This window comes from Grus americana, chromosome 36 (genome assembly GCF_028858705.1).
Source record: "Grus americana isolate bGruAme1 chromosome 36, bGruAme1.mat, whole genome shotgun sequence".
NCBI lineage: Eukaryota > Metazoa > Chordata > Aves > Gruiformes > Gruidae > Grus > Grus americana.
In genome coordinates, this window is record NC_072887.1 from 952852 (window position 1) to 965340 (window position 12489).

The following is a 12489-nucleotide window of genomic DNA, read 5'->3' on the forward strand; positions in this document are numbered from 1 at the left end:
GACCCCTCCACCTCGCCTGCCCTGCCTACCCCTCCTGAACAGCCTGCAGCCTCCGTGCCAGCACTCCAGGCGTGGCACTCGTCCCACCGAGTCCCACGAATCCCAGGGACGTGCCAGCTCTGGGAACGCAGCAAGGCCCCCCCCCCCCCGAAGCCTTTCCCTCCCCAGGCTGGGGAGGCTGTTGGGGCGGGGCGGAACACGCGGAGACCCCACATTCCCTCCTGGGAGACGCCACAGAGTCCTTAGCAGCCAACAGCCAGAACGCGACATGCCGCCGCCACCGCCGCCACCACTGCGGCTCCCAGCGCGCGGCCCCCGGCACCCCCCGGCACCCCCGCTCCTGCAGACGCTTGTCCTTCCCCAAACCTTCTACCCCCGAGGTAGGCACCCACCCCGACCCCTGCAGCCCGGGGACGCTCTTGGGGGCAAGAGCGGAGGTGACCGCCGGCCATCGCTCCTGTCTCTCCTCCAGGCTCAGCCACCCTGTGCCAACTGCCCCTCCAGCAGCAGCCCTTCCCCGCAGCCTGGGCCCCCTCAGTGTGGGTGGCACCCCAGGGCCCCCAGGCACTACCACCAGCAGGTACGGCACCCCTGGCTGCTCTGCCACCCCGGCGCCCCCAGCACCCCGTCCCCCTGGCAGTTCTGGCCTGGGTGCTGCGTGCCCAGGAAATCCAGTTCCCCGAGAATTTCCCAAATACTTGGGGCCATCTCTCCCGGTTCACCTCCTGTGGGCGAGTCTCCTCCCTGGTTTGCATCCCCGGCCCCCCGGCACAGCAGCTCACCCCGCGCGGAGCGCCCCGGCCACAAGCTCCCCACGTGCCCGGCACAGAGCCGGGGGACGTCGGCCATCGGGGCCGGCTCGGTGGCTGGCCCTCGAGGGTCCTCCCAGCCCAGCACGGCTCCCTCTCACCCACACAGGTCTGCAGAGGGCTCCGTGCGGCTGCTTCTTCCACCCCCGCGTCTTCCACATCCAGTGGACGGTCGCCAGCGTGCCTGCCCCGGACAGCTCCGCGCTCAGCCATGGCACCGCTGCTCTGCCGCGTGCTGCCCTGTGGGGCCCCGGGGGCTGCACGACCCTCCCGGCCTGGGCAGCCCCTCTGACCCCCCAGGCACAGCCGCCACACCTCGCACCCTACCACCATCAGGGGAGAGCGGAGGCCCCAGCCCCCCCAGCGCTGCCCACATACAGCCCCGGCTACCGGCACATCGAGGGGCAGCCTGCCGCGATTACCACCCCTGGCACGGCCAGCCCTGCGGGGGCACACCCGGGCACCAACGTCCCCCCGGGCCGCGAAGCCCCCCCCAGCCCCTCTGCTGGCCCCCACCACCGAGCCCTTGGGGACGCGGATGGAGACTTTGCAGTCTCCGAGGAGGAGCTTCTCAGGGAGGCCCTCAGGCTCTTTGGGTGCTCCCTGGATGCCGTGGGGGCAAGCCAGGACGGTCCCGGCAGCAGCCCCATGCCTGGGGACTCCGGTGACACCGGCACAGAGGGGAGAGCGGTGGCCCCAGCCCCCCCGGTGTTGCCGACGCCCATCCCCGGCAACCAGCACATCGAGGGGCAGCCTGCCCAGACCGACGTCTGTGGCACGGCCACCCCTGTGGGGGCACACCCGGGCACCAACGTCCCCCTGGGCAGCCATGGCTCCCCCAGCCCAGCCCTGGGGGACCTGGCAGCAGACCTCCGGGTGTCGGACAGGGAGCTTCTCGAAGAGGCCCTAAGTCTCTTGGGCTGCTCCCTGGATGGGGTGGAGGCCAGCCAGGAGGATGCCGGCGGCAGCAGCCCCGCGCCTGGGGACCCTGGGGACACCGGCGCAGAGGCGAGCGCGGTGGCCCCTGCCTCCCCAGTGTTGCCGGCGTCCATCCCCGGCTACCGGCATGAGGGACAACCTGCCCGGCTCACCACCTCCGGCACGGCCACCCCTGCGGAGGCACACGGGGGCAGCAACTTCACCCCGGGCAGCGATGACCAACCCTGCCCTTCTGCTGCCCCCCACGACCAAGCCCTTGGGGACCCGGCAGGCGACCTCACCGTGTCCGAGGAGGTGCCTCTCGAAGAGGCCCTGAGGCTCTTCGGCTGCTCCCCGGACACGGTGGGGGTCAGCCAGGACAGCCCCAGCAGCGGCCCCGTGCCTGGGGAGCTTGGTGGCACCGGCGCAGCCATCCCCCCCTGCGACTTTGCCTGGCTCTCGCTGCCCGAGGAGCTGCTCACCCCCGACTACAGCGTCCCCGAGATCACCGACGCCATCCTGAGCCTCGAGGAATTCTACGGCATCGGGATGGAGCCCCGGGAGCCGTGGGGGGCTGCGGGGATGGCCCTGCCACCGTCCCAGGCTGCCGCCTGCGAGAAGCGGGGCAAGAAGCGGGGGCAGAGCGCCTTGCCAAAGCCGGCCAGCAAGCGCAGGGCTCTGGCAGGCAGCACGCGGGTGGCAGGGGGGGAAGTAGAGCCCGAGCAGGGATGAGGTGGAGGTGGGGGGAGTGGGGGATGGGGGAGGAGGGGTGGTGCGTTTGGGGGTGGGGGGGAGGGGGGTTAGACATGGGACATTTCAACTTGTGTTTTGTCAATTAAAAGCTGTTTCTCCAGAACGGCTCCCTGCCTGTGTGGGAGGGGGAGGGAGCGCGGGGAGGCACCGGGAAACGGCACCCCAGAGGTGCCAAAGCCCCGCTGAGCCCCAGATCAGGGCCGGCGAGCCCCGAAGGGCGCCGAGCCCCCCCAGGGCCGAGTCACCGCCAGCGGGGCAGGCAAGGGCGGGGGGGGACTCTCCCCCATCCCCTTCCCCGGGGGGAGCAGCCCTTTGGCGGGGGAGCCAGGACAGACGGCTCCCTGCAGGACTCACGGACACGGCCCCACGCAGAAAGCAGCACGGAGCCCCTGGGCCAAGGACAGACCTGGGGGGCGGGGGGGGGGGACTCGTCTCCCCGCTCATCTCCCCGCCTCCCCGGCTCCTCCTGTCCCGCTGTGCCCCAGCACAAAGCCCCCAGCAGCCCCCAGCCCAGCAGGTGACCACCAGGCAGTCCTGCGAGTCACCGTCAGCTGGGGGATCTGCGGGAGACGGTCCTTTCCGACGGTGCAAAGAGCATCAGGGTCCTGAGCACCCGCAGCACCTCTTTCTCCGCGTAGGAGAAGGCAAGGAGCCGGCGGCACAGTTCTGCGGCACAAAGCCCTTCTGCTGCAGAGGCAGGCTTGGTGCCGCGGCCGCTTCCCTGGAGAGCCTGTTCCCGTCACCCGCCACCCTCTCGGCGAAGAACCTTTTCCTCGTGCCCACTCTGAACTTCCCCCGACGCAGCTTCGTTCCATTTCCTCCTGTTCTTTGGAGGCTTCTGCAGCAATCGAGTTCCTTCTTCCACGCCGGACAAGCAGGCGAGAGGCCTGTTTATCCTACAGACGAGATGGTTCGAGGGGACCTTATCAATGTCCAGAAGTGCCTGAAGGGAGGGTGCAAAGAAGACGGAGCCAGGCTCTGCTCAGATCAGGGCCCAGTGACAGGGCCAGAGGCCGTGGGCACAAACTGTAAGACAGCATGTTCCCTCTGAACATGAGGAAACTCTGCTCAGTCTTAGAGTGGCTGAGCCTCGCACAGGTTGCCCACAGAGGTTGTGGTGCCTCCCTCCTTGGAGGTACGCAGAAGCTGGCTGCACATGGTCCTGCTCAACCGGTTCTACGTGGCCCTGCTTGAGCAAGGGGCTTGGACCAGATGGCCTCCGGAGGCCCCTTCCAACCTCGACTATACCATGACTCAGTGACTGCCCAGAGCAGGGCAGGGAATCTGACTTCAGGAGGTGCCTTCACCTCCAATTCTTTGCCTTTCTCTGCAGACGTACTCCTGTGGGCCCAGTCAGCCCAAGGACGCTGTTTCTGAGGAGTCTATGAGCAATTCCAAAAGAAGGGACCAAGTAACCGGCTCCCAAGCTGCCATGGTGTTTGAGCACATGCTGGGATGTGTCTTCCCGACACATCAAAGGAAAACAAGTGGGATCCCTGGGCACAGCACAGAACCGGAAACCTGCCCTGCAGATCACTGACTCTTCCGTCTACAATGGTCTTCCCGTCAGCGTGGCTACACCTGCGTAACGTCACCTGCCTTCCTCCTGTCCAGCTGCACATGGAACCACAGAACCGTGGGGTAGCTGAGGTTGGGAGGGACCTCTGGAGGTCATGTGGTCCGAGCCCTCTGCTCGAGCAGGGCCACCTAGAGCTGCTTGCCCAGGGCTTTTGAACACCTGCAAGGATGGAGACGCCACAATCTCTCTGGGTCACCTGTTCCAGCAAGACCACTGGAAATGCATGCGGTGGAAACCTGTGGCTTTCCTTGCAACCAGCTCCTGAGCATTTTTGCTTGACTTCCTGTTCATTGGAGGAGAAAAGAGCCTCAGATGAGAGCAGGAGCGGCACGTGTTGCAGATTGGTGTAATGATGGTGTCGGGTGTAGAAGAACAGCTCTCTCCATAGGGAGTCTTGAAAGAGCCCTTCAGACGTCCTCGTCCAACTTCTTCTGTGGGCTCTTCCTGTCAGTCTTGCAAATGCCTCCATCCTTCTCCACACTGGAGAGATGCAACCACATGGTTTCGAGGTCTTCATTCCTGTCCTCCTCGAAGACAGGAGTGGTGTTTGCTCTCTTCCCGTCCTCGGCGAGCTCTCCCAGTCCCCGTGACCACGCAAAGCTAATCTAGATGCAGCTCCCTCAGCACTGCTGGCTCCTCCTGTTGGGTCCCCACGCGTCATGCATTCACCCGGAGGCATCTCGGAGAGGCGCCCACGCCTGCTCGCTCCCCAGCACATCCTCGGCCCTGCACCCTGCGTGCTCGGCGCTGCACCTCGTGTTTTGAGCCCAGCACCACGCTTGCTTGCTCGGTGCTGCACCCTGTGTTGTTTTGTGCCGTCCCCACGAGCTGGGGCTGCACCCACCAGCCCTTGCGCGCCCGGTGCTGCACCCCGCAGGCTCGGTGCTGCTCCCCACGTGCGCGGCCCGGCACCCGCTTTTGCTCACTGCTGCACCCCATGTGCTCACTGTAATAAGTAATTGGAGGTAATTTGGTGATCAAAATGGGTTAGAGGAGAAAAGCAATCTTTCTGCACCAGAGAACATCCTGTTTGGCGAGGCTTGATCACAAGGTTGCAAAGTGCAGTGCTGTGTTACTATGACAATTTGTATCTCTCTAACAAACTACCCAGACTTGAAGGAGCCACGCTAAGGGAAGAAGCAGAAAGGCACGAAATCAACCTATAAAGGGGGCTGCTTGGCTTGTTTGAATTCGCGAGCCCTCGGTGGAGCTGCGACTCCCCGGCCGCCCAGCGCTGCTTTTGCTTTCCTACCTTAATAAATAGAAATTGAATTTACTTTGGACTCTATTTGTCTCAATTCAACTATAACACTCACTGCTGCACCCCCTTATGCTCCGTGCTGCACCTCTCCGTGCTTGGCCCCACACCCCACATCTTCTGCGCTGCACCTGCATGCTCAGACCTGCAGCCCACGTGCTCGGAGCTGCAGCCCATGTGCTCGGTGCTGCACCCCTGGGCTGCCTCCACCCCTGCAGGGGTGCAGGCTCTTGCTACTGGGGGGCAGCCCTGCTGCAGGAGCACCCACACACCTGGGTCCCTTCCCAGCTTTGGGGGTGCAGGGGGCTGGGACCTGCGGGCCCAGGCCATGGGTCCTCCCAGCGTCACCCAGGGGCTCCTGCCTCAGTTTCCCCCACAGACTTGCCTGTCTGGGGCAGATGGGGCCACCCGGGGGTGACACGGGTGCAGGACTGGGATAGGGTGGGGTCATCCCCTGCTAAAACCTTGGCGGGGCTGAGAGGACCCCAGCCTTCAGGCACATCCCCCCCCCCCCCCAGCCCCCGCCCCCCAGGCCCGCCCTGGGCCATGCTGCAGCTCTGTGCACCCAGCACCGCACGTGGCCGGGGACACAGGGCCCGCGGGGACACGGGTCTCCATCCCCACGCATCCCAGCCGCGGGGTGCAACTGGGTGGCCCACCAAGAGCTTCCCTGAGACCGGGAGCCACCGCGAGGGGAGGGGGCAGCCAGATTCTTGAGGCGAGGGTGGGACAGGGTAAACCCCCCCCCCACCCCCCCTGCCATTGCCTGCCCCGCTGGCGGTGACTCGGCCCTGGGGGGGCTCGGCGCCCTTCGGGGCTCGCCGGCCCTGATCTGGGGCTCAGCGGGGCTTTGGCACCTCTTGGGTGCCGTGTCCCGGTGCCCCCCCGCGCTCCCTCCCCCTCCCACACAGGCAGGGAGCCGTTCTGGAGAAACAGCTTTTAATTGACAAAACACAAGTTGAAATGTCCCATGTCTAACCCCCCTCCCCCCCACCCCCAAACTTCAGCCCACAGGACCCCACCTTCTCCCCACCGCTTGCGTCCCAACTTAGAATAAACCCAACCCAGGCAGATCTTTTCTGGATGAACTCGGTGCGTGACTTGCATCTTTATTTCGTAGAATCATAGACCATCTCGACTTGGAAGGGACCCATAAGGATCATCAAGTCCAATGTCCTGCTCCCCGCAGGACTAGCTACAATTCAATCATATGACTACGACAGTCGCTCAGATGCTCCTTGAACTCTGACAGCCCTGGGGCCATGACCACTTCCCTGGCAGCCTGTTCCAGTGACCGACCGCCCAACAGAACATCTGCACCATCAGGACAAGGGCTACTCGTGCAGAGATTTCTCCTCATGGCCTATGGCATAAGTCCGCAGTGCGGGCATCCCGGCCGGGCCATCGGGAGCAGACACCCACTACAACAGCCGCTTTGTTTTCCATGCCCCTCATCCTCAGCCAGAGGCTCTCCACCACACCCTTGCTGACCGTAAGGGCCGTACCGTCCAAGCTCTCCCTTCCACAGAGTGCGACCCCTCCACCTCGCCTGCCCTGCCTACCCCTCCTGAACAGCCTGCAGCCTCCGTGCCAGCACTCCAGGCGTGGCACTCGTCCCACCGAGTCCCACGAATCCCAGGGACGTGCCAGCTCTGGGAACGCAGCAAGGCCCCCCCCCCCCCGAAGCCTTTCCCTCCCCAGGCTGGGGAGGCTGTTGGGGCGGGGCGGAACACGCGGAGACCCCACATTCCCTCCTGGGAGACGCCACAGAGTCCTTAGCAGCCAACAGCCAGAACGCGACATGCCGCCGCCACCGCCGCCACCACTGCGGCTCCCAGCGCGCGGCCCCCGGCACCCCCCGGCACCCCCGCTCCTGCAGACGCTTGTCCTTCCCCAAACCTTCTACCCCCGAGGTAGGCACCCACCCCGACCCCTGCAGCCCGGGGACGCTCTTGGGGGCAAGAGCGGAGGTGACCGCCGGCCATCGCTCCTGTCTCTCCTCCAGGCTCAGCCACCCTGTGCCAACTGCCCCTCCAGCAGCAGCCCTTCCCCGCAGCCTGGGCCCCCTCAGTGTGGGTGGCACCCCAGGGCCCCCAGGCACTACCACCAGCAGGTACGGCACCCCTGGCTGCTCTGCCACCCCGGCGCCCCCAGCACCCCGTCCCCCTGGCAGTTCTGGCCTGGGTGCTGCGTGCCCAGGAAATCCAGTTCCCCGAGAATTTCCCAAATACTTGGGGCCATCTCTCCCGGTTCACCTCCTGTGGGCGAGTCTCCTCCCTGGTTTGCATCCCCGGCCCCCCGGCACAGCAGCTCACCCCGCGCGGAGCGCCCCGGCCACAAGCTCCCCACGTGCCCGGCACAGAGCCGGGGGACGTCGGCCATCGGGGCCGGCTCGGTGGCTGGCCCTCGAGGGTCCTCCCAGCCCAGCACGGCTCCCTCTCACCCACACAGGTCTGCAGAGGGCTCCGTGCGGCTGCTTCTTCCACCCCCGCGTCTTCCACATCCAGTGGACGGTCGCCAGCGTGCCTGCCCCGGACAGCTCCGCGCTCAGCCATGGCACCGCTGCTCTGCCGCGTGCTGCCCTGTGGGGCCCCGGGGGCTGCACGACCCTCCCGGCCTGGGCAGCCCCTCTGACCCCCCAGGCACAGCCGCCACACCTCGCACCCTACCACCATCAGGGGAGAGCGGAGGCCCCAGCCCCCCCAGCGCTGCCCACATACAGCCCCGGCTACCGGCACATCGAGGGGCAGCCTGCCGCGATTACCACCCCTGGCACGGCCAGCCCTGCGGGGGCACACCCGGGCACCAACGTCCCCCCGGGCCGCGAAGCCCCCCCCAGCCCCTCTGCTGGCCCCCACCACCGAGCCCTTGGGGACGCGGATGGAGACTTTGCAGTCTCCGAGGAGGAGCTTCTCAGGGAGGCCCTCAGGCTCTTTGGGTGCTCCCTGGATGCCGTGGGGGCAAGCCAGGACGGTCCCGGCAGCAGCCCCATGCCTGGGGACTCCGGTGACACCGGCACAGAGGGGAGAGCGGTGGCCCCAGCCCCCCCGGTGTTGCCGACGCCCATCCCCGGCAACCAGCACATCGAGGGGCAGCCTGCCCAGACCGACGTCTGTGGCACGGCCACCCCTGTGGGGGCACACCCGGGCACCAACGTCCCCCTGGGCAGCCATGGCTCCCCCAGCCCAGCCCTGGGGGACCTGGCAGCAGACCTCCGGGTGTCGGACAGGGAGCTTCTCGAAGAGGCCCTAAGTCTCTTGGGCTGCTCCCTGGATGGGGTGGAGGCCAGCCAGGAGGATGCCGGCGGCAGCAGCCCCGCGCCTGGGGACCCTGGGGACACCGGCGCAGAGGCGAGCGCGGTGGCCCCTGCCTCCCCAGTGTTGCCGGCGTCCATCCCCGGCTACCGGCATGAGGGACAACCTGCCCGGCTCACCACCTCCGGCACGGCCACCCCTGCGGAGGCACACGGGGGCAGCAACTTCACCCCGGGCAGCGATGACCAACCCTGCCCTTCTGCTGCCCCCCACGACCAAGCCCTTGGGGACCCGGCAGGCGACCTCACCGTGTCCGAGGAGGTGCCTCTCGAAGAGGCCCTGAGGCTCTTCGGCTGCTCCCCGGACACGGTGGGGGTCAGCCAGGACAGCCCCAGCAGCGGCCCCGTGCCTGGGGAGCTTGGTGGCACCGGCGCAGCCATCCCCCCCTGCGACTTTGCCTGGCTCTCGCTGCCCGAGGAGCTGCTCACCCCCGACTACAGCGTCCCCGAGATCACCGACGCCATCCTGAGCCTCGAGGAATTCTACGGCATCGGGATGGAGCCCCGGGAGCCGTGGGGGGCTGCGGGGATGGCCCTGCCACCGTCCCAGGCTGCCGCCTGCGAGAAGCGGGGCAAGAAGCGGGGGCAGAGCGCCTTGCCAAAGCCGGCCAGCAAGCGCAGGGCTCTGGCAGGCAGCACGCGGGTGGCAGGGGGGGAAGTAGAGCCCGAGCAGGGATGAGGTGGAGGTGGGGGGAGTGGGGGATGGGGGAGGAGGGGTGGTGCGTTTGGGGGTGGGGGGGAGGGGGGTTAGACATGGGACATTTCAACTTGTGTTTTGTCAATTAAAAGCTGTTTCTCCAGAACGGCTCCCTGCCTGTGTGGGAGGGGGAGGGAGCGCGGGGAGGCACCGGGAAACGGCACCCCAGAGGTGCCAAAGCCCCGCTGAGCCCCAGATCAGGGCCGGCGAGCCCCGAAGGGCGCCGAGCCCCCCCAGGGCCGAGTCACCGCCAGCGGGGCAGGCAAGGGCGGGGGGGGACTCTCCCCCATCCCCTTCCCCGGGGGGAGCAGCCCTTTGGCGGGGGAGCCAGGACAGACGGCTCCCTGCAGGACTCACGGACACGGCCCCACGCAGAAAGCAGCACGGAGCCCCTGGGCCAAGGACAGACCTGGGGGGCGGGGGGGGGGGACTCGTCTCCCCGCTCATCTCCCCGCCTCCCCGGCTCCTCCTGTCCCGCTGTGCCCCAGCACAAAGCCCCCAGCAGCCCCCAGCCCAGCAGGTGACCACCAGGCAGTCCTGCGAGTCACCGTCAGCTGGGGGATCTGCGGGAGACGGTCCTTTCCGACGGTGCAAAGAGCATCAGGGTCCTGAGCACCCGCAGCACCTCTTTCTCCGCGTAGGAGAAGGCAAGGAGCCGGCGGCACAGTTCTGCGGCACAAAGCCCTTCTGCTGCAGAGGCAGGCTTGGTGCCGCGGCCGCTTCCCTGGAGAGCCTGTTCCCGTCACCCGCCACCCTCTCGGCGAAGAACCTTTTCCTCGTGCCCACTCTGAACTTCCCCCGACGCAGCTTCGTTCCATTTCCTCCTGTTCTTTGGAGGCTTCTGCAGCAATCGAGTTCCTTCTTCCACGCCGGACAAGCAGGCGAGAGGCCTGTTTATCCTACAGACGAGATGGTTCGAGGGGACCTTATCAATGTCCAGAAGTGCCTGAAGGGAGGGTGCAAAGAAGACGGAGCCAGGCTCTGCTCAGATCAGGGCCCAGTGACAGGGCCAGAGGCCGTGGGCACAAACTGTAAGACAGCATGTTCCCTCTGAACATGAGGAAACTCTGCTCAGTCTTAGAGTGGCTGAGCCTCGCACAGGTTGCCCACAGAGGTTGTGGTGCCTCCCTCCTTGGAGGTACGCAGAAGCTGGCTGCACATGGTCCTGCTCAACCGGTTCTACGTGGCCCTGCTTGAGCAAGGGGCTTGGACCAGATGGCCTCCGGAGGCCCCTTCCAACCTCGACTATACCATGACTCAGTGACTGCCCAGAGCAGGGCAGGGAATCTGACTTCAGGAGGTGCCTTCACCTCCAATTCTTTGCCTTTCTCTGCAGACGTACTCCTGTGGGCCCAGTCAGCCCAAGGACGCTGTTTCTGAGGAGTCTATGAGCAATTCCAAAAGAAGGGACCAAGTAACCGGCTCCCAAGCTGCCATGGTGTTTGAGCACATGCTGGGATGTGTCTTCCCGACACATCAAAGGAAAACAAGTGGGATCCCTGGGCACAGCACAGAACCGGAAACCTGCCCTGCAGATCACTGACTCTTCCGTCTACAATGGTCTTCCCGTCAGCGTGGCTACACCTGCGTAACGTCACCTGCCTTCCTCCTGTCCAGCTGCACATGGAACCACAGAACCGTGGGGTAGCTGAGGTTGGGAGGGACCTCTGGAGGTCATGTGGTCCGAGCCCTCTGCTCGAGCAGGGCCACCTAGAGCTGCTTGCCCAGGGCTTTTGAACACCTGCAAGGATGGAGACGCCACAATCTCTCTGGGTCACCTGTTCCAGCAAGACCACTGGAAATGCATGCGGTGGAAACCTGTGGCTTTCCTTGCAACCAGCTCCTGAGCATTTTTGCTTGACTTCCTGTTCATTGGAGGAGAAAAGAGCCTCAGATGAGAGCAGGAGCGGCACGTGTTGCAGATTGGTGTAATGATGGTGTCGGGTGTAGAAGAACAGCTCTCTCCATAGGGAGTCTTGAAAGAGCCCTTCAGACGTCCTCGTCCAACTTCTTCTGTGGGCTCTTCCTGTCAGTCTTGCAAATGCCTCCATCCTTCTCCACACTGGAGAGATGCAACCACATGGTTTCGAGGTCTTCATTCCTGTCCTCCTCGAAGACAGGAGTGGTGTTTGCTCTCTTCCCGTCCTCGGCGAGCTCTCCCAGTCCCCGTGACCACGCAAAGCTAATCTAGATGCAGCTCCCTCAGCACTGCTGGCTCCTCCTGTTGGGTCCCCACGCGTCATGCATTCACCCGGAGGCATCTCGGAGAGGCGCCCACGCCTGCTCGCTCCCCAGCACATCCTCGGCCCTGCACCCTGCGTGCTCGGCGCTGCACCTCGTGTTTTGAGCCCAGCACCACGCTTGCTTGCTCGGTGCTGCACCCTGTGTTGTTTTGTGCCGTCCCCACGAGCTGGGGCTGCACCCACCAGCCCTTGCGCGCCCGGTGCTGCACCCCGCAGGCTCGGTGCTGCTCCCCACGTGCGCGGCCCGGCACCCGCTTTTGCTCACTGCTGCACCCCATGTGCTCACTGTAATAAGTAATTGGAGGTAATTTGGTGATCAAAATGGGTTAGAGGAGAAAAGCAATCTTTCTGCACCAGAGAACATCCTGTTTGGCGAGGCTTGATCACAAGGTTGCAAAGTGCAGTGCTGTGTTACTATGACAATTTGTATCTCTCTAACAAACTACCCAGACTTGAAGGAGCCACGCTAAGGGAAGAAGCAGAAAGGCACGAAATCAACCTATAAAGGGGGCTGCTTGGCTTGTTTGAATTCGCGAGCCCTCGGTGGAGCTGCGACTCCCCGGCCGCCCAGCGCTGCTTTTGCTTTCCTACCTTAATAAATAGAAATTGAATTTACTTTGGACTCTATTTGTCTCAATTCAACTATAACACTCACTGCTGCACCCCCTTATGCTCCGTGCTGCACCTCTCCGTGCTTGGCCCCACACCCCACATCTTCTGCGCTGCACCTGCATGCTCAGACCTGCAGCCCACGTGCTCGGAGCTGCAGCCCATGTGCTCGGTGCTGCACCCCTGGGCTGCCTCCACCCCTGCAGGGGTGCAGGCTCTTGCTACTGGGGGGCAGCCCTGCTGCAGGAGCACCCACACACCTGGGTCCCTTCCCAGCTTTGGGGGTGCAGGGGGCTGGGACCTGCGGGCC

At 65.1% G+C, this 12489-nt stretch overlaps 2 protein-coding genes across 2 annotated transcripts; both read left to right on the top strand.

Moving 5' to 3' along the window:
* Positions 1–1799: 1799 nt before the first annotated feature.
* LOC129198806 (proline-rich protein 22-like) lies at positions 1800–2405 on the top strand (the record flags this gene model as incomplete). Its single annotated transcript, XM_054808409.1, has 1 exon — positions 1800–2405. A coding segment is annotated over one exon (606 nt), but the record flags the coding sequence as incomplete, so codon positions are not given.
* A 6244-nt stretch (positions 2406–8649) lies between these two features.
* LOC129198807 (proline-rich protein 22-like) lies at positions 8650–9255 on the top strand (the record flags this gene model as incomplete). Its single annotated transcript, XM_054808410.1, has 1 exon — positions 8650–9255. A coding segment is annotated over one exon (606 nt), but the record flags the coding sequence as incomplete, so codon positions are not given.
* Between the last annotated feature and the right edge of the window lie 3234 nt (positions 9256–12489).